Source organism: Plasmodium relictum, assembly GCF_900005765.1.
Source record: "Plasmodium relictum strain SGS1 genome assembly, chromosome: 8".
In the NCBI taxonomy this organism is placed as follows: Eukaryota; Apicomplexa; class Aconoidasida; order Haemosporida; family Plasmodiidae; genus Plasmodium; species Plasmodium relictum.
Window position 1 is genome coordinate 970,055 of NC_041686.1, and position 21,008 is coordinate 991,062.

Genomic DNA, 21,008 nt, shown 5'->3' on the forward strand with positions numbered 1-21,008 from the left:
AAAGTTATTTTATTTTATTTTATTTTAATTTTTTTTTTTTTTATTCCTTCATTAATGAAAAATTATTAAAACTTAGAGAAAAAAAAAAAAAACTTAAATTTTAAAATTAAAATGTGGCATAATTTTTATATTTTTAATATTTAATTACATTTTTTAAAATATTTATTCAATGACTTAAACATGTACATGTAATTTAAAAAAAGTAACTTAAAATAGCTCATTGAATAGAGATAAACTTTTGAATTTAAAAAAGAGAAATAAATAACTCTACAACCAAAAAAAAATATTAAAATATAAAATTATCTTATATTATTATTTTATTCTTGTTGTTTCAATTAGTAAAAAATATAAATGTATATGTATATATCTATATACATGTGTCAGCGGTTAAGAGAAATAATAAAGTATATGCAAAAAAATTTAAATTATTTTATAATGGAATATGACTTCATTTAATATTTCTTAAAAGATACAAAACCTAGCCTAATGTTTTATGTTAGAAATGTATATTTTATTTTTATGTACTTAATTTATATATATATATATTTTATAAAAATTAAATTATAATATGAATCAATGAAATATAAACTCATAAAATTGTGACATATGCAGTTTACTTCTAAAACTTTTAATAAAGAGATATATGCTTGATGTTAAGATGCATATGAATAGTTTTCATTTAAAAAAATTAAAAATAAATATTATTATTTTTATAATTTTATATATGTTTGATAAATAAAAAGAACTGAAATACTCATAGTTAATATAAAATAGTGAAATTTATATTTTTTCATATACGCTTACCTTTTTATATATTATAATTTTATTGCTGTATTTCTTTTTTTCTTTTTTTCTTTTTCTTTTTTTTTTTAAATCCAAAATATAATAATGCTTTTCTTATTTTTTTTTTTATTTATATATTATATTTTTCTTCGATAAAAAAAATCTAAAAATTTATTAATTTATCAAAAAATGACATGGTTATTAAAAATACAAAAAAAAAAAAAATATATATATATATATATATAAATAAAAAGTTTAAATTTAATTTCATTAGAGATAAAATAATATTAGATAATTTGAAAAATATTGAAAACATATTTACTAAAAATATAAAAAAAAATTACTGTTGCATATTTAAATATATATATATATGTGTGAATTGGTTAACAAATGCAATAATATAAAATTAAAAATATTTAAAAAATTACAAGAATACCTATAAGAATAGTATACTATTATATAATATGAATAAAACAAAAAACAAATTAAGCACAAAAAAAAAAGAAAAAAAAGGAAGAAAAAGAGAAATAAACTAAGAATATCAAAAATTTTATAGTTTTCAAAATCTTATAAAAGCTAAAAAGTAAAAAAAGCAAAATAAAATGAAAAAAATTTAATTTAGTTTTTTTTTTCTACTTAAAACTTTAATTTCATCATTTCCGAAAATTCATGAAAGTCAATCTAAAAAAGAAAAAAATTTTACAAATAATTTTAAGGAATCATTTTAGGCATCAAAATTTTTATTTTATGAAAACAAGAAAAAAAATATATATATATATGGTTTATATTTTAAGAATATGAAATACTTTTAATTTTATGTTTGTTCAATTCAGTTTTTAATTCATATATATTTGTTATTTTTATTACTTTTCCGTCATTGTTTTTATCTACTTCTCTAATCATTTTTTTTACGCGATTAACATCTTTTTGAGTTATATTTTCTTTTTTGTTTCCATTATAAAGTATCTAAAAAAAATATATATATATATATATATATATATATATATATATATATATATGTATGTATATTTAAAATACTTTTCATATTAAAATTATTACATGAGCCAATTCTGCAGTAGTAATCTTCCCGTCGTTGTCTACATCAAATACACGAAAAGCACAATATATTAATTTCTAAAAAATAAAAATAAAAAAATAATGGGTAATTTAATGTATTAATACAAATTAAAATTAAGATAAAGTAAATTAAAAATTATATAAAGATAAAAATTTTAAGCAAAACTTATTAAAATGTGAATATATAAATAAATAATAAATATAAATATATTTATAGTTATAGATATATATTGTTAAGGCTTATAAATAAAAATTTAATTAAAAACAGTATCAGGTAATAAATTATTATTCTTATTTTTATGAATAATTTTATTCATTTAATTAATTAGTATATAATTATCTTAAATTTTTTTTTTTTTTTTTCTCTTCTTTATATTATTATTTTTATATTTATTTTTTTTTTATTTTTAATATAAGATTTTACTTTTGATAATTGTTTTCTGTCTAATGCAGCAGCTAGGAATTCTGTATAATCTATTTTGCCACTACCATCACTATCAATTTCATCAAGTAAAATATCAAAATTCGAAGGCAGTTTTAATCCACTATTTTCTAAACCTTTTTTTAGCTGTTCTTTTGTTATATTACCTTTCCCTTCTTCATCTAAGACTAAAAATGCTGCTTTTAATTGTTGCAAATCATAATCATTACTTTGTTGTGCTATAATTGTCATAGCTAATTTTTGAAATTTTAATAATAATGCATAATTTTTAAAATTCTCTAATACATGTATATCTATTTTCGCTTCTAAATTATAAGCAGATTTTTTTTTTTTAAACCAAGGATGTTTTAAAGCTTCGCTTGCGCTTATTCTTTTCTCTGGATCCATTATGAGACAATTTTGAATTAAGTCTTTAGCTTCTTCTGAGATATTTGCCCATTCTTTTCCTTTAAAACTATATTTTCCTTTTTTTACCTATCAAAAAATTATATATATGAAAAATTTTTAAAAATTAAAAAAAAATTACTATCTTATAATTTATTATTATTATTTTTTTTTATTTATATATATATAACCCTGCTTAATATCTCATTATCACTATCCCCGTAAAAAGGAGGATATCCACATAAGAGTATATAAAATAAAACTCCTGCTGACCATATATCACATTTGTAATCATAACTTCCAGTTAATACTTGAGGTGCTACGTAATAAGGAGTTCCCGCTTTAGTTTTCATCTCAAGATTATTATCTGAAAAATAGGATGCTAATCCAAAATCAATAATTTTAATAAGTGAATCAGGATTTTTATCATAAAAGAGAAAATTTTCAGGCTTTAAATCTCTATGAGAAATATTTCTAATATGTAAATAGTTTACCACTGCATATATTTGTTTCATTATAAAGGAAGCATAACTCTCTACGAAACAACCCTTTTTTACAATTTTGTCAAATAATTCACCACCTGTACATAGTTCCATTACTAAATAAATTTGTTCATCATCTTCAAATGTTTCAAGTAATTTGACTACATTAGGATGATCTAAATTTTTCATTATATCTATCTCTTGTCTAAATCTTGGTATGTTTTTTAATTTTTTCTTTGATACTACTTTAACAGCTCTTGATATCTTTAATAATTTATCTGTAGCTTTATAAACGCATCCATATGTACCTTTACCTAATGGTTCTTCTGATAAATTATAAAAATCTTCTAAATTACCAGTAAAGCTTAAAATAAATCCTCTTCTTGAGAATTTAAATTTTTTACTTTTCATTTCTTTCAATAGAATATCTTTATTCTTTAAGCTTTTATTAAAAAATTTTTCTGTGCTTCTAGATTCTTTTGATTTTACACTTTTTGGCTTTTCTTTGTTATTTGTTATTTTACTTCCCTCTAATACAGTATTTTTATTTTTTAAGGATTTATTAGAACTTTTTTTTTTTTTTAATTTTTCAGTAGATCTCTTAATCTTATTTTTTATCGTAATATCAGAACTGTTCTTATTTTTTTTTGTGCATAAACTATTCATCTTTTGTTTTTCCTTAAATATAAAATTTTAAAAAAATACATAATTCTTCTTAAGGGTACAACCCTTTTTTTTTTTTTTAATTTTCTCTTGGTTGTAAAGAAATTGTATTATAATCTTTCTAAAAAAAATATATAAAAAATTAGGATCATTTTATGGTATGTTTTTAATTATAAATGCTAATTTGTTTCTATGTACTTCTAATATTATACAATAAAAGTCATTCTAAAAATATAACATACACATTATAATAGAAATTATAATTATAATAAGATGCTTTCTTTTTTTTTCTTATAAAACAAATGAAAGATGTAAAACAATTAGAAAAAAGTATAATTTTTCCAAATTAATAGGTTATTTACTTTTACCTATATAAAGTTTTAAGAATATGTCAATAGTATCTTATCATTAATTCAAAGACATATTTGAAAAAAAATATTAAATAATAAAGAAATTAAAATATATAAAAGTTAATTATTTTTGAGAATATGAAAGAACAAAAAAAAAAAAAAAATTTATTAAAATATAAGTAGAAAAAATTTAAACCTTTAAGTGCATTAAAAGTTCATAAAAAAATTAAAAAAATAAAACGAATCGTTAAGTAATAAAATGCTTTTAAAAGAACAAAAAATATTTACGAAATTTTCATTATGTAGACAAAACCTTAATAATGAAAACAACTATAAGAAAGAGATTATTTAAAAAAAAAAAAAAATCAGCTAGAAATAAAAGAATTGGCTCGAAAAAGACTTAGCTAATTTTTTGTGCATAAAAAAAAAAAAAAAAAAGAAGAAATGATTTGATTTGATTTGATTTAAAAAAAAAAAGTAAATTATTTAAAGTATACTTGTAACTTTTAATTATCAGTAAATCTATAATATTTTAAATTTTTTTTATGCATTCAAATATAAATTAAAAGCTATTTCCATTTTTCAATAAAATAATGTTGTTATATATGTCTCAATAGACGTAGAAATTTCTCATATAAAAATAAAAGGAATATAAATTTATGAGTATATATATATATATATATATTTTAGTTATTCATATTATTTGAATAAAATTACTTTGAAAGATTCTCATAAAAAAGAGTTATTGTGCTTTTTTTTTTTTTTTTTCAGAATATCTTAAAAACAGCAGTTAAATAGCTAATTTATCTTTGTTAAAATTATTCATATAAAGTTATTCATTAATATATTTTACAGGAAGCAGTAAATTATATTCTAAGAATTATTCTGTATATATATATAAAATCATAAGAAAAATTAATTAATGGTACTATAATTCACTTTTTGTTTTTTAAAAAGCTATAACTAATTTTTCAATTGAATTCTACATTTGTGCAAGGAAAAAAAAAAAAAAAATATAAATATATTTAACCATAACAATTAAAAATAAATATTTAATTCATGAAAATAATTAATTTTTTATTAAATATTTTCAGTTCATTATATTTCAATGAAACTTTAAAATTTATTTTTATTCAATATTTTTCACATTTTAAACTTTTTTTTTAGTATTAAAAAATTTTAACATTAGAAAAGTGTCTATATAAAAAAAAAAAAAATGCCTATTTCTATATATATCATTGAGAAATTATTAATAAAAAATAAAATCATAGTTCATAAGGATTTGCTCTATTATGTTAAATTTAATAGTTTTTTTAATAAATTTTTTTTCTTATTATATATGTTTTAATAAATAAAAAAAAAAAAAAAAAATTTGTGGTATATTCATATATACTATAAAAAATATTTTTTAATTGGATTTGTCAATAAAATTATTTACCTTTTTTGTATTGATTATATTACATAAAAATCTGTATATTTTAACAACTAAATCTAAAATGATAAAATTCCTCAATATTTAAACAATTCAATTTTTGCAAATTTTTATATATTTTTAATTATATGAATAGTAATGTCAATATTTATATTTTTTATAAAAGAATATTTTATAGGATAGCTACCAAAATCTGAGATTTTTATTTTTTTATTTTTTATTTTTTCATACATATCATCATTTTCTCTTATTAATCCTCTTGTTAAAAACTGAAAGGTAATAAAAAAAAAAATAAAATAAATAAATACTTCTTATATATATACTACTACTGCTAACAATAACATAATTTAAATGATATTTTATGAAATAAATAAAAATCAAATGTAAGCATCTATTAATAAAATATAATATTATATTAAAATAATATTAAAGTTAAATCCCTTTTAAAAGAAAAGGATTAATAGTTCAAGAAAAAGTATTATTATTACTATATTTAGGTATTAATAAATATAATAACTAATAAATATGCATATATATAATTTTTATAATTTTAACAATGTCCTCATGTAATTTAATTCTTAAATAAATAAATATATGTATATATATATATATAATATGCATATAATATTCTTTATTTTATAATATATAGAAATTACATAATCTAATACATCTTCCTGAGTGACAACAAATTTTTCGTCTTTGTCAAAATAAAAAACAATAATTGAATTATTCAATTTTTTTTTATAATTCCACATAAAACTAGTTTTTATTTCATCTATATATCTGAGTGTGTTTTCTTTTATCTCCTTTTCTATTAATTCATCGGGGGTACTTCGATAACCAAGTTTTTGAGGTATAATGTAATTAAAAGCATGAGATAATTTTACTTTTTTTATTTCTCCTATTGGAATTTAAAAAATTTAATTATTATTTTATAATATATATCTTTATAAAAATTTAAGGGTAAATTTCTATTTTTTCATAAAAAAACCTTTTTTTCCTATATCATTATCACTACTTACAGTGATGTGAACTAATTTCTCCTTTTTTTTGTTTTTTTTTTTTGTCGCATATAATACACAATTTGATTTTTTTACGTTATTTATTAAATATCCATTTAATAATAAACGCAAGAATAACGAATAAAAAAAAAGAAAAAAGAAAAAAGCAGAATGCATTTTTTTCTTTTTATTTTATTAGTAGAACAGTTTTTTTCATTATATTTTATCAGAATTATCTTTTACATTTTATTAGTGTATTTTTCATTTTTTTCTTAATTTTTTTTTTTTAAATTAACTTATAATTCAACATATGATCTTAACAAAAAATGGAATTATAAAATTATAAAAAAAAAAAAAAAAAAGTTTTTTAAAAATAAAGAACATAAAGATAAAATTGAAATAAAAAAAAAAAAAAATTGAAAAAGCATTAAAGAATAATTAATATTGTGAAAAAAATTTACAAGTTTCAAAACTCCCCCCAAAAAAAAAAAAAAAATAAAGTGAAGTTCCCGTTTTCCTTTTTATTATTTTTCTTTTTTTAGTGTTTTAAATACAATCTTGAATATTATATGATGATATTTTTATAAATATATATTCAAATGTAATTAACTTATTCATTTGAATTTATGTATACTTAAATTTTGTACCTATATATATATATAATTTTTTTATGTTTACATTTTAATATGTTTGTTCTTCTATATTAATTTACAATATTTGAAAATAATGATTCTATATGTACTGAATTTGTGTAAAATGAAAAAATAAATGCAGTAATATATTTTAAGAATAATAATATAACAAAAATAGAAAAATTATAACAAGATTAATTCAATGGAAAAAGAAATACACGAAATAAAAGGGAGAAAACAGTTTATCTTTTTATAAAAAACAATCATGAACTCTATATTAAGGATTCAGGTAAAGATATATATATATAGTAGATGCATTATTTAAATTAAAATTATATGTAATAAATCATAATTAAATATCATAAATAAAAAATTATAATAATTTAATCTAGAACAACAATATATATTTATATGTATATTTATTTTTTTTTTTTAGTTAATTAGAAAAATACATTCTTTAGTACCGAAAACAGATAATAAAAATTTAAAAAAAGTAATAACATATATTAATAATTATGATGATAATATAAACCAACTAAAGAAAAGAAGAGAGTATCTTAACTTATTAAGGAATATTTATAATACTATACCCTCAAGATTAAATGAAAAGGAAATATGGAAGGATTTTTTAAATAAATTAAAAACAGAAAAATCATACTTAAAATTAAAGGAAATAATTAAAAAGAATACTATGATATATGATTCTCTAATTTCTAGACAAATTATATTTCTTTATTATATAGGTATATGCTTATATAATTTAATTTTTCATGAATCTTTTATATTTTTATTATAATATTTATTTTCTTTTTTTTCTTTTTTAATAGGATTTGATGATGAAATAACATATTTGTTAGATAGACTAGAACACAAATTAAGAAAATGTAGTGAAAATAATTTCAAAGAATGCGATAAATACATTAATGAAGATATTAACGATGTCATAAAGATGCTATATGTGTTATATTATTTTAGAAATAAAGAAAATGACTACAAACATGTTATTTTATTATTTGATAAATTTATTTATCATAGTAAAAAGTATCCTGTTAATAATTTAAAGTATTTATTTTATTTTCATTTATTTTATTTTAATATGAATAATTCATTATTAAAAATACATAAATGCCTAGAAAAATATAGACATTTATTATTAACAGAACAATTAATGCTTCTAATTCGTTATATAAACATATACTTAAAATACTTATACTTACATAATGTTATTAAACATAAAAATGACACAACTCATGAAGAAAAAATCAATAACAAAGAAAATGAGTTGTTTAATGATTATTTATTCATTAATAATAAAAAAAATGGAGAAGTAAAAATTTTAAATAATCATGAGGATAGTAATAGAAAAGAAATGATAGCAAAAGAAATAAATATTTTTATTAATAATTTGTTTAGAATAAATAAAAATGAAAAGGAATATTTTATATTTGATAGTTTTGATGATATAGAAATTAAAAATAGTTGCGTAAAAAGTTGTTCAATAAGAGAAAAAGAAATCCTTTTTAATAGAAATATTGTGATTAATGAAAAAACAAACAAAATAAATATAAAAGATAGGGAACTTTTAATTACAAATTGCGAAAATAGTATTAATAAAGATAAATATATATCAAAGAATGATGTTAATCAAAATGATGATTTGTTAAATTTAAATGAAGATAATGCTTTAGATAGAAAAAACAATCCAATTTTACAGGATAGTATAATTGATAATGATAATGATAATAATAATATTAGTGAATATAATTTAAAATACAGAGGTATAGCAGAAGAATATTCTAAAAATAGAAAAATATTGAAAAAAGAAGAAATTATACTAACAGATAGTGAATTAAAATTATATAAGAATATATATAAATCTTGTGTGAAAGAAATTTTAAAAAATATTTTATTAAATAAAGAAAAGATAAGTCCTGATATCATGTGGAATAACTTTATAAGTAATTTTTTTAAGGATGAATATATATATTTGTTAATGAATGAATTAAAAAATAAAATGAATATTATAAATGAAGAAGATTTCATAGTTTTCTTAAAACAAGTGAAATTACTAAAATTGCATGAAAACTCTTCATTTTTCACTATATCAAATTCATTTTTTAAAAATTATATTATTCAGAAAAAATATTTTAAAAATATAATGCTTGCTGATAAATTGACATATTATACCGATATTTTTTGTTATAATTCCTTTTTACAAAAATATATTCTATATATATATAAATTGAATTTTAGTAAGTTGACTATAAAAATATTAAAAAAGATAATTTCTAAATTATATTTTTATTTGCAACAGAACAAATCATTAATAAATGGATTTGACAAATTTATAAAAAGTACAATGATTAAAATAACTTTAAGTGGATCACTAAATGATATTGTAATGCTACTTTACTCTTTGAGACAGTATAACTTTTATAAAACGTATGTGAATAAAGAAAAAAACAGCAAACAATATATAAATAATGGCTATAACTTATTTTTTAGTGATCCTAATTATTTAGAAGAGAATGATTGTAAACATATTTATGATGAAATAAAAAAAAAAATAAAATGTCTATCTCCTTTAATTAGTTCGCAAGATAATCTAAGAAATATAGAAAATTTTAACTTATTTCATTTAAGCAATTTTCATTTATTTCAGTTAAAAAATGATTACTTAAAAATATATGAATTAATATGTTATAGAACAATTATTGAGAAAAGGGAGATTGAAAAAATTAATTATGATAAATATTTTGATATAAATATTATTATAATGTTAAAAAAACAGTTAATTAAATTATTTTGCATATTTTTAAATAAATTTTATGACTCAATAAAAAATGATAATAATACATTAAATATTTTTGAATGCATAAATAATTTTTTTATTGATAATCGAACTTATAATTTAAGAAAAAGTTCAAATGATGAAATATTTTCATCTTCAGAAGAAAAAATGAATAAAAATAACTTATTGATGTTTCATAGAGACTCAAACAAAGGGATAAATGAAGTTAAGCAACATCTTCTAGATGCTAATGAATTAAATAAAAATAAATTTTATGAACATCATTTAATTGAAAATGAATTTATTAGAAGTGAATTAGATGAAAAGAAGTTAAATGAAAGCAAATTAAGTGACTATTCAAATTTTAGTGTTTTTAAAAAAGGAATTTCCTTATCAACAATGAATAACTATATGAAAAAATACGAATTCGAATATATTACCATTACACGTTTTATTGACATATTATTGATGATAATAATAGATAATTTTTTATATTTTGAAATAAAAAATTTTTATTTTATAAACTTCTTTTTTTTATTATTTCAAAATAATTTTTTATCTATGTCTATATATCATTACTTCTTTTTTTTCTATATTTTTAAAAATTTAAATTATAATCAAATTAGTCAAAAAGAAAAAAAGGAATTTTTTTTTTCAGAAGAATATTTTATTAAAAATAAAAATGATATTATAAATATTTGTAACGATAAAATAAAATCAATAATAAAAGATTACTTAACTATTCAAATTAATAAAAATGGCGATCTTTACTATAAAAGGAATAATACTACAAATAATTGTACTGATAGAAATGATTCTATAAACAATGATAGCAATTACTATTTGCAAAATAAAAACAATATTTTTGATTTTGATTGTGTAATAACTTTAATTTTATATAATTTAAAAAATGATGAAGTAAGTGATATATTTCAAAATTGCTTTTTATTTACTTTAAACAATTATTTAGAAAATAAAAATGTATATATTAAATACAAAAATGATACCTGTTTAAAGAAATTAGAACATAATAGTGAATTAAATATATTAAGCTGTAACAATATAGAGAAAATTAGAAGTTCGGTTTACTTTAATGAAGTAAACAAAGATAATAATAATGATGATATTATAAAAAAATATCAATTTTTTTATATTAATATGATTTATGATGGATTAATGAAAAATTATGATGAAGATGATTTTGATTGTTATATTAATTATTTAATTGAAAAAAAAAGATATGAAGCATTTGAAATTTTAAAAGTGTGTATGTGGCTGAAGGAGTACAATAAATATGACAAAATTGAATTAATAATTAATAATATTAATACACATTTTAATAGTTATAAAAAATTAGAATTTTTTATAAGCTATCTTTTTCTTATAATACTTTCTCAAAAAAATTATTTAAATCATATTTATGAAATGTTTGATAAAATCAATAAGTATTTATTAAAAGACAATATAAATTCTTTCTGGCATATTTTATTAGTTCAAATTATTTATTTAATTAAAATTAAAAATTTGTTTTTACTTGATCTTCTTTTTATGCAATACAAAAATATTTCTGTTTTCTATAATGATATAATTGACATAAAAAAAAAGCAATCCAAAAAGATAACTCAGTATGATAATAATTCTTACATAACTAACATTTTAGAATTTTTAAAAAAAAATAATATTTTTTTTATAAAAAATATTCAATTAAAATGTAGTCCTTTTATATTTGATATTTATATACCATCTAGCAATATTTTTTTTTTAAATCAAAATAAATATATATTAAGTGATATTTTTATAGAGTATTTACAAGCAAATATATTTGACAAGATGAACTCAAAAATTGTAAAAACAGATCAAACAAGCTTTGATTTTTTAAATAAAATTTCGTTATAGTTGTAATTTTCTTCTTTTTTTTTACTCTTTTAAACGTTATTTTTTAAATTTCTCTTTATAAGCATTTTTTTAATATAATTTTTAACATTCATAATTAAAAAGAATTAAATTAAAAAAAAAAAAAAATTATATATTAAAAACTTATTAAAAACATTAAAAAAAAAAAAAGAAATATATTGTATATATGTATAATGAAAGAAAAGAAATAATAAAGTTACATAAATATAATAACCAAACTTAATATATTTTATTAAAAAAAAATTGATGGCTATAATAAAGTGAAAAACAAAAAAAAGTAACTAAAAAATTAACATATATAATTTTTTCAACTTGAAAATTATCTTTAAAATAAAAATTAAAAATTTTAAAAAAAATGTACATATATACAAACAAAAATATATGTAGATATATTTATATATATATGTATATTTCTTAAAAATTACTTAAAGCTTATATTTTAATGTATTTAATATAAATGAATATTTTAAAAAATAGAATAGAATAAATTATTTTATGACCATGTAAATTGCTCTTTGAATAATAATTAAATGAAATGAAAAACCCTATTTATTACTGTTTAATGCAATTAAAATTTGATTTCATTTGTAGCATTTTTTTTTGCCACAGTAGTTGTGATTTTTCGTATAAGTAAATATAATCGTCATAATTCATATTTGTTAAATCTATTGGGAATATATGTAAAGATGGGTTATAGAAATTAAATAAATTATATTGTGATTCTTCATATAAGTTACGAAAAGTATTATAATTCATGTTAAAATGATTATTTAAAGAATATAGATTTATTATTTCTTTATTTTTATCCAAATTATTTCCTAATGAATTATTTGAATTTATATCATATATCGTTGGTATTGTTTTTTTTTGGTTAGCATCTCTACATAAAATAAAAAAATATATAAATTATATTGTTAAAATGAGATGGCAATAATAAATAAAAGGAATAAAAAATTAAATATTCAATAAATTTTAAATGAATATTTTTTTTTTTTTTTATACGTTAGCATATTCATTTTAACAAAATTAGATTCAAATATTTCGCATAATTTAACTCCTGCACTTTGTTCAATTTCCTATTTTTAAAAATTAAAGTACGCATATTTATATAGTTATATATTATAAATGTATACTTATATTTATTTATAATTAAGTTAATATTACCTGGCCGTCTCTTCCTACTTTGATTGGTTTATTTTCATTTAAACTATTTTTTAAATTAGATACTTCTTGAAAATGTACATCTACCCTAAAATTAGAATAAAAGATATAAAAAAATAACATTAAAAAGTGTAATTAAAAAAAAAAAATAATAATAATAATAATAAATATTTTGTTATTGTCTGATTACACTCTTATCCATTGAATATCAAAGTTTTTTCCTCTAAATATTTTATTGTCATAATAAAAATAAACATTTTTATTTTTTGATTCTCCTGGTCTATTTTATAAGAAAAAAAAAAAAAAGACATACATATATATATATATGAATAAAAATATGTATGTATTCGTTAAGAAAATAAAAGATTCTTAGAAATAATAATATATATAACTATGTATATATCTATTAATATAAAAAATAAAGTTAATGATTATAAAAAAAAAATTGATAAAATAGGATATTAAATTACTTCGATTGCATAATAGCGTAACCACAAAATTTTGAGCTCCCATTTACGGAGAATATTAAAATAACATATTCATGTTCCTGATATTAAAAAATATATTTTTTACATATATTAAAAAGAATTTTAAATATTAATGATAATATATATTTCATTGTAACAAATCGATATATTCATAAAAAAAAATTATTATTTATTATATATATATATATATATATATAATGCATATATTTATTAATTATGTTTATTTATTTATATTTATTTATATTTATTTATTTTTATTAATTTTTTATAAGACCATAAAAGCATTAACGAATTTTTTTTCATTTTTTGGAGTTGTTGCCCATATATTATAATTTAACGAAATACATATATTTTTTTCTGAGCAACTTTTAATGAGAAAAAACTTTGTTTTAGCATTATTGTCTGTAATAACATAAAAATAGAAATAAATAAAAAATTAAATATATATATATATATATTTATGTTAAGTTTATTTTTAAAGAACTATGTATATTTTAATATTTTTCTTATTTCTATTTCTTTTTTTTTTCACTTTTTTTTAAAAATTACATATATTCTTAACAACATGGAATGGAGGTACAAAAGAACAATTGTTATTCATGATTTGAAAATAAGAATAAAAAAAAATTGAATTTTCATTAAAAAGATATGTTTAATTTATTCTTTGATAAAATTCAAAATTATAATTTTCTATATAGGAAAATAAAAAAAAAAAAATTTCGGTAATTTCTCAAAAAATATCTCGTTAAAATTTAATATATTTTAAAAAAAACTTTTTTTTTGTAGTGTTTTTAATATGCTCATGAGTAGCCATAGGTTAAATATCTTCTAATTAATAAAAAAAAAAAAAAATTTTAAGAAAAATTAAAAGAAAAAAAATTAAAAATAAAAATAAAATTGAACTTATGAATATTTTGAATAATTTATTTTTATTAAGGATTTCCTTTTTGAAAGATTTTATAAAAGTTCATACGATTATTTTAATTATAAAAATAACAATTTATGCATGTACATTAATTATGAAACTTAAACTAAATTTAGTAGAATATAGAAATTTTTTTTTTATTTTATAATTAATATTATTATTTTGTTAATTTTAATTTTTTCCTTTTTTATTTAAAAATACAAATAGAAGCTTCTATAAATAATTTTTTTTTTTTTAATAATTGTCTAAAGTATAATTTTTTGTGAATCTCCTTTATTATAAAAAAAAAAAGTAGTAAAATAAAAGAAAATACAACAATAAGTATTTATTTTTGAAATTGAATATAATGATAAAAAAATCATTTGATGAAAATATAGAAAAAATAAAGAAAAAAGAATATTTTAAAAATGAAAAATCAAAAAGTAAAGACAAAAACAACACGCAAATAAGTGCCTATAAAGACATCGTTAATAACACTTATACGAAAAAAAGTTATAAAAATGAAGAAAACAATAATATTATTAGAATAGGAAATAGAATTGTGAAAATTATATTTAGTAGTGACAAAAAAAAAAAAAAAGATTTGGAAAAAAAAAAAAAAATGCGAATTCTGATTAGCAAAAAAAAAAAAAAAAGGAAGGAATTCGAAAAAAAAAAAAAAATGATTGATATGTTAAATAAAAGATTAGGTATAGAAAAAGAAAAAGGCAATTTTTATTTTCTACCTAAACATTTAAAAAAAAAAAAAAAATCAAAATTAAAAAAAATGATTATCATAGAAAAAGAAATAAAAAATAAGATATACTTTGATATTTTACAAAAAAAGGAGAATCAAAATATCAATAAAGACGTATCCTACAATTTAATTAAAAATAAAATAGAATGGAAATTAAAAAATAATACTCACAAATTTTATTATAGGAAATTTAAGAAAATATACACCTTTACAAGAAAAAAAAAAAAAAATACTTCTTTTATCAGTATTTATGAAATTGAAGATAAGAATATGCATAAGAATATTACGGAAGAGATTAATAATTTAAAGAATTTTATTTTATTGAATAAAAAATATATAAAAAAAAGAAAAAAATTGGATAAAATAAAAAATTATAAAAAAAATGTGATAATGAATAATATAAAAAATGAGTTTTTTCACAATGGTATGAAGTGTAATAATGAAAATAATAACCTTTTAAAATATGAAGTTGATAATACAAAAATAAAAAAAAAAAACTTTATTATAGGTAATGAAATTGATAATAATAAAGCTAGTTGTAACTTGGTCGAGCATAATATAAATAACATAGAGAAAGAAAATGTTAAAATTACAAAAAATGACACAGCAAATTTCACAAATAATGAAATTTTGAATAAGAAAAAAATGAACATTGCTATTATAAATGATGAAATATCCAGAAACAATAAAAATATGAATGAAGATATGAATGAAGCGATTATAAAAGAAAGTATAATAAAAAATGAAAAAATTTTAAATTACATTCAAATTAGTAAAATAGAAAAAAAAATATATATAAATGATTATGTAGATCATAAAATAACTGATGAATTAAATAACATGGTTAAAGAATTTCTAAAAAAAATTGCAAAATCACATGAAAAGTTATTATTAAAAAAAAAAAGAAGATACTGTTTAGGATTAAAAGAATGCTATAAACATATATGTATAAATGAACCAAAACTAATTATAGTTGCACCCAATATTGAGCCAATGGTAAATAATGTATTTGATGATATGATAAAAAAAATAATATATAAATGTAAAGAAAAAAATATTCCTTTAATATATGCCTTAAGCAAAAATTTACTGGGTAAATGTATAAATAAATCTAGACAATCAATTATATGTATAATTGATAATGATTCATATATAAAGGAATGTAATGATATTATAGCTTTAGCTAATTTTCTTAAAATATACAAGTGATATATTTCTTTAAAAATTTATAAATGCTTTTAAATTTGATTTTTTGTTGCTGTTATATATATATACATATATATATTTTAATATTTAAAAAAAAAAGTATTATATTTTTTCAGCTTTTTTATAAGGTTATATTATATTAGTATATATTTAATCATATAAAGAATCTTTAAATATATTTTTCTTTTTCACATTTTTTTTTTATTAAGTCTTATTCATTGTTTTTTTGAATTATTAAATTTTTTTTTTTTGTAGAAATTTTAAAGAATGTTCATACACTTATATAAACGTAGGTGTATGATATTGTTTATTCTCTAAATTTTTAAAATAATAAAGTATCTTTATTTTATTTATTTACATTTCTATTATGATGTTATTTTCTCATAAAACAAATTTTATTTTATTAAAAATAATAATAAATTAAGTAAAAAAAAAACATGGAAATATTTCTATTAACTGATTTTTTTTTTTTTTTTTTTTTTTTTTGTTAGTATGAAAGTATTTTAATATATACATTATCATAGTAAAATATTGCTTTGCTATTATTTTTTTTTCTTTCTCCATTAATTTTAAAATTAAAAAAAAAAGAAGGAAAATGAAAGAAAAAATAATGAAAAAAGAAATAAAATATTAAAAATTTTATTGTTAATAATAATTATAATAATACTCAACTTTTTTTACATAACTTTTAAAAGCATAATAAATGTGTTCAAGTTTAATTAATTTGTAAAGTTATTGTATATATATATACATGTATATATGTTTCCAATTTATCATTATATAAAAAAAAAAAAAAAATACATAATTATATATAAAAAAAAGGAAATACAGCTTTAATTATTTTCAGTTTTAACCAAATAAAGAAAATCCTAAATCGTCTTCTTCTTCTTCTTCTACTTCTTCTTTTTTTTCTTCTTTCTTTTCTTCTTTCTTAACTTCAGCATTTTCAGTTGTACCTGCTGCTGCAACTGATGCGGCTCCACCTCCAATATTTTGTAATTTTTTTAATCCTTCATTAATTAATTCATGGTAACTTTTTCCTTTTACTGAATTTAAAAAATTATTTAATACTTCATCTTCTATACCTGCATTTACTGCTTCTAATACATTTTTAACTTCATTTGAGCCTGGATTTTCATTTCCTCCTAACACACACATAAGATATGCTGCAACGTATTTCATAGCCATCTTGCTTATATTTATAACTAAATATAAAAAAAAAAAATATACATATATTTATAATTTCAAACTTTTTCAAAAAAAAAAAAATTATTAAAATGTATCAATGCTATAAAAAAACTTAAAATTAATTTAACAAATGTATCAATACATTTATTATATATATGTATAATAATAATTACATTATAAAAAACAAAATATTTGTAATACAACATATACAGTTAGATAAATATGACTATTATTATATCACAAATAAAACATAAAGAATAAAACATGAAAACGATTATATTTTTCTCTTACATTTTAAAAGTTATTTTTTTTTATAAATAAGAAAAAAAAAAAAAATAAATTTATACCTTATTTTTGTATTATTTCAAAAAAAAATGTTTTCAACAGCCTAATAAATCAGTTATTGATAAAATTAAAAAAAAAATTATATATATTTTTTTTTTCTTATTTTTTAATAAAAAAAAAAAACAAGAAATAATAAAAATTATTTTAAAAAAAAAAAAAAGGTAGAAAAAATTATAAAAAAATATATATGGTTTAAGATTTTTTTTTTTAATTTGTAATTTTTTTTTTTTTTTTTTTACCGTTCTTTATGTAACAAATGAAAATCGTAAAGTATTTTTTTTATTTGTTTTTTACTTTTTTTTTTTAATTTTTATAATTTATTATTATGTATTAAAATTTATAATCCTAGAATTATGAAATTTTTATTATTCTATCGCTTATAAACTTTAAAGTACAATTAAAAAGTTATAATTTACGTATCACTGTAGTGTTCAAAGTGCAGTGAAAAAAAAGAGCATTATGATGTTAATATATAAGGTATATTTTTCATTAATTATACATATACATAAATAATACACATAAATATATATATGCATATAAATTTACTTTTGCCAATATATATTAACTTTTTTTTTTAATGCGAAACAACATTTAAAGAAAAAAAATAATATAAATTTATTAATATGAATTTATAAGAATAATTTTTTTTTTCTCTTTATAGCATGAATGCATAATTGTTCATCAAAAGCAAAAAATTAAATTTGATATTTCAAAAATAAAAAAAACATCATTTATTTGAATTTTCAATTATTTTAATTAAAATGTACACAGATAAATACATTTATATTAAAATAAATATTTAGTAAAAATCATATATATATTATATAAATAGTTAAAATTTTTTAAGGTAAAATTATAAACTAAAATAAGAAAATTAAAAAATTAAAAATTATAGTTTTTCCAACGGTTAATAAAAAGAAAAAAATTCTTATTTGACAGCAGCCAATACTATCTATATTCATATATACTTGAATATATTAATATTTATATTTGTGTATGTGTTTTATATAAAAATTTTAATTACATATTTTTTCATTATTTCTCTTTATACGATAACTTCCTTATTTTGATTTTCCATTTTAATATTTTTAACATCATCAAATTGTTTTGAATGCTTATGTATTCCTAAGACTGATCTACCTGATTGGTCAGCATTTTTCTTAAACTCTTCATTCCATTCAACTGCTTTACTTGTAGAGCATGCTATAGATACTCCTTCGGGTACGGATTCTTGAGCGCATTGATCAGGAAAACATTCTGCAAATATGCATCTGTATAAAAATCCTTCTTTTGTTTTCGGTGTATTATATGGAAACAAAAAAGGTGCTCTTAAAAATTGTATGTCAGAAATTTTTTTTTCTGCATATTCTTTTAATCCATCGATCCAGTTATAGCCAACACCATCAGAAAATTGTTCTTTTTGCCTGAACAAAATGTGATCTGGTAAGTAACCGACGAATGCTCTTCTTAAAATATCCTTTTCCATTTTATTTTCTGTACACATTTTTTCTTGTGGATCTATATTCATAACAAGATCTAATAATTTTAAATCAAGGAATGGTACTCGTGCTTCTACACCAAATGCCATAGTAGATTTGTTTGCTCTTAACACATCATATATATGTAAATCATGAATTTTTCTTTGTAATTCTCTATGAAATTCTTCTCTATTTGGAGCTTTATGAAAATATAAATAGCCACCAAATATTTCATCAGCTCCTTCTCCACTTAGAACCATTTTGACACAGCTACTTTTTATTAATCTAGATAGGATATACATAGGAGTTGATGCTCGTATGGTAGTTATATCATAAGTTTCAATATGATAAATTACATCGGGCAAAGAATCTATTCCTTCTTCTACAGTGAAGTGAAATTCACTGTGATAAAGACCCAAATAATCAGCTACTTCTTTAGCTGCTTTTAAATCAGGTGAATTTTTTAATCCTATAGAAAAACTTCTCAATTTTTTTGTAATAATATCATTGTTGTTAAGGGAGTTATCTAACGTTTTTAAGTGCTTTGCAATGATAGCAGCTACAATAGAAGAATCTAATCCTCCCGACAATAAGACACCAAATGGTACATCCCCCATTAATCTTTTAATTACTGCTTTTTCTAAATGTAAACGAATTTCATTTAAATCAGCTTTGTTATTAGGAATAGGACCATTTAATTCCCACCAGTTAGGGTTATAATACCTTACTAGTTCACCTTTATTATCAACATTTTTGTAGTAATGTCCTGGAGGAAAAATAATATACCTTATACAATGATCTTTTAATGCTTTAAATTCAGAAGCAAACCAAATAGATCCATCAGAGGCATAACCCATATATAACGGACATACCCCTATAGGATCCCTAAAGGCAAAAAAGGTATTGTTTTTTTTATCACTTATTACTCCAGCAAATATTCCATATAACATAGAAGGCATTTTATCTTTGTATATTTTATATAAATTTGGTATAACAGCGCAATCAGAAAAACTTGTTAAACGACTTAAACATTCTTCTTTTATTAATTTTCTTAATTCTACATGATTATATATTTCTCCATTAATGGTTAAGCATATTTCTTTTTCATCATCATATAATGGTTGATGACCAGATAATACATCAACTATGGCCAGCCTCTCATGTGCTATAGCGTTTATAGTTTTGTCATTATTCTCTTCTATTACTATACCATTCCAATCAGGCCCTCTGTGTCTTAAGTTTTTTGATGATTCTAGTGCTTTTCTTCTTAATTTATTTTTTTCAACAGAAGAGTGAAAAATAGCAAGTATCCCACACATTATTTAATATAATATGTTATTTTTTTTTTCAGTATAAAAATATAGGATAAAGTTTACATATATTTTTTTTTATTTTTTTTATTTTTTTTAATTTTTTTTTATTTTATTTTTTTTTTTTTAATTTTTTTTTATTTTTTTTTTTTTTTTTTTTTTTTTTTTTTTTTTTTTTTTTTTTTTTTTTTTTTTTTTTTTTTTTTTTTTTTTTTTTTTT

General features: G+C 17.7%; 7 protein-coding genes across 7 annotated transcripts; 2 read left to right on the plus strand and 5 right to left on the minus strand.

Moving 5' to 3' along the window:
- Positions 1 to 1,419: 1,419 nt before the first annotated feature.
- On the minus strand, positions 1,420 to 3,834 carry CDPK3 (calcium-dependent protein kinase 3, putative; the record flags this gene model as incomplete). The annotated part of the gene is made up of 5 exons (XM_028676332.1): positions 1,420 to 1,464; positions 1,651 to 1,749; positions 1,843 to 1,917; positions 2,285 to 2,776; positions 2,878 to 3,834. The coding sequence occupies 5 exons, from the start codon at positions 3,832 to 3,834 to the stop codon at positions 1,420 to 1,422; spliced, it is 1,668 nt and encodes a 555-aa protein (XP_028532833.1).
- A 1,889-nt stretch (positions 3,835 to 5,723) lies between these two features.
- Positions 5,724 to 6,791, minus strand: PRELSG_0825700 (50S ribosomal protein L9, apicoplast, putative; the record flags this gene model as incomplete). Its single annotated transcript, XM_028676336.1, has 3 exons — positions 5,724 to 5,882; positions 6,270 to 6,514; positions 6,605 to 6,791. The coding sequence occupies 3 exons, from the start codon at positions 6,789 to 6,791 to the stop codon at positions 5,724 to 5,726; spliced, it is 591 nt and encodes a 196-aa protein (XP_028532834.1).
- A 720-nt stretch (positions 6,792 to 7,511) lies between these two features.
- Positions 7,512 to 11,933, plus strand: PRELSG_0825800 (conserved Plasmodium protein, unknown function; the record flags this gene model as incomplete). The annotated part of the gene is made up of 3 exons (XM_028676337.1): positions 7,512 to 7,535; positions 7,683 to 7,989; positions 8,074 to 11,933. 3 exons carry the CDS (start codon positions 7,512 to 7,514, stop codon positions 11,931 to 11,933), a joined length of 4,191 nt encoding a protein of 1,396 aa, XP_028532835.1.
- A 570-nt stretch (positions 11,934 to 12,503) lies between these two features.
- PRELSG_0825900 (YTH domain-containing protein, putative) lies at positions 12,504 to 14,201 on the minus strand (the record flags this gene model as incomplete). Its single annotated transcript, XM_028676338.1, has 7 exons — positions 12,504 to 12,831; positions 12,954 to 13,027; positions 13,116 to 13,200; positions 13,303 to 13,392; positions 13,583 to 13,659; positions 13,875 to 14,002; positions 14,150 to 14,201. The coding sequence occupies 7 exons, from the start codon at positions 14,199 to 14,201 to the stop codon at positions 12,504 to 12,506; spliced, it is 834 nt and encodes a 277-aa protein (XP_028532836.1).
- Positions 14,202 to 14,871: 670 nt separating this feature from the next.
- On the plus strand, positions 14,872 to 16,470 carry SBP2 (SECIS-binding protein 2, putative; the record flags this gene model as incomplete). Its single annotated transcript, XM_028676339.1, has 1 exon — positions 14,872 to 16,470. One exon carries the CDS (start codon positions 14,872 to 14,874, stop codon positions 16,468 to 16,470), a length of 1,599 nt encoding a protein of 532 aa, XP_028532837.1.
- An 846-nt stretch (positions 16,471 to 17,316) lies between these two features.
- PRELSG_0826100 (60S acidic ribosomal protein P2, putative) lies at positions 17,317 to 17,655 on the minus strand (the record flags this gene model as incomplete). The annotated part of the gene is made up of 1 exon (XM_028676340.1): positions 17,317 to 17,655. The coding sequence occupies one exon, from the start codon at positions 17,653 to 17,655 to the stop codon at positions 17,317 to 17,319; it is 339 nt and encodes a 112-aa protein (XP_028532838.1).
- A 1,390-nt stretch (positions 17,656 to 19,045) lies between these two features.
- PRELSG_0826200 (asparagine synthetase, putative) lies at positions 19,046 to 20,797 on the minus strand (the record flags this gene model as incomplete). The annotated part of the gene is made up of 1 exon (XM_028676341.1): positions 19,046 to 20,797. The coding sequence occupies one exon, from the start codon at positions 20,795 to 20,797 to the stop codon at positions 19,046 to 19,048; it is 1,752 nt and encodes a 583-aa protein (XP_028532839.1).
- Positions 20,798 to 21,008: the final 211 nt, after the last annotated feature.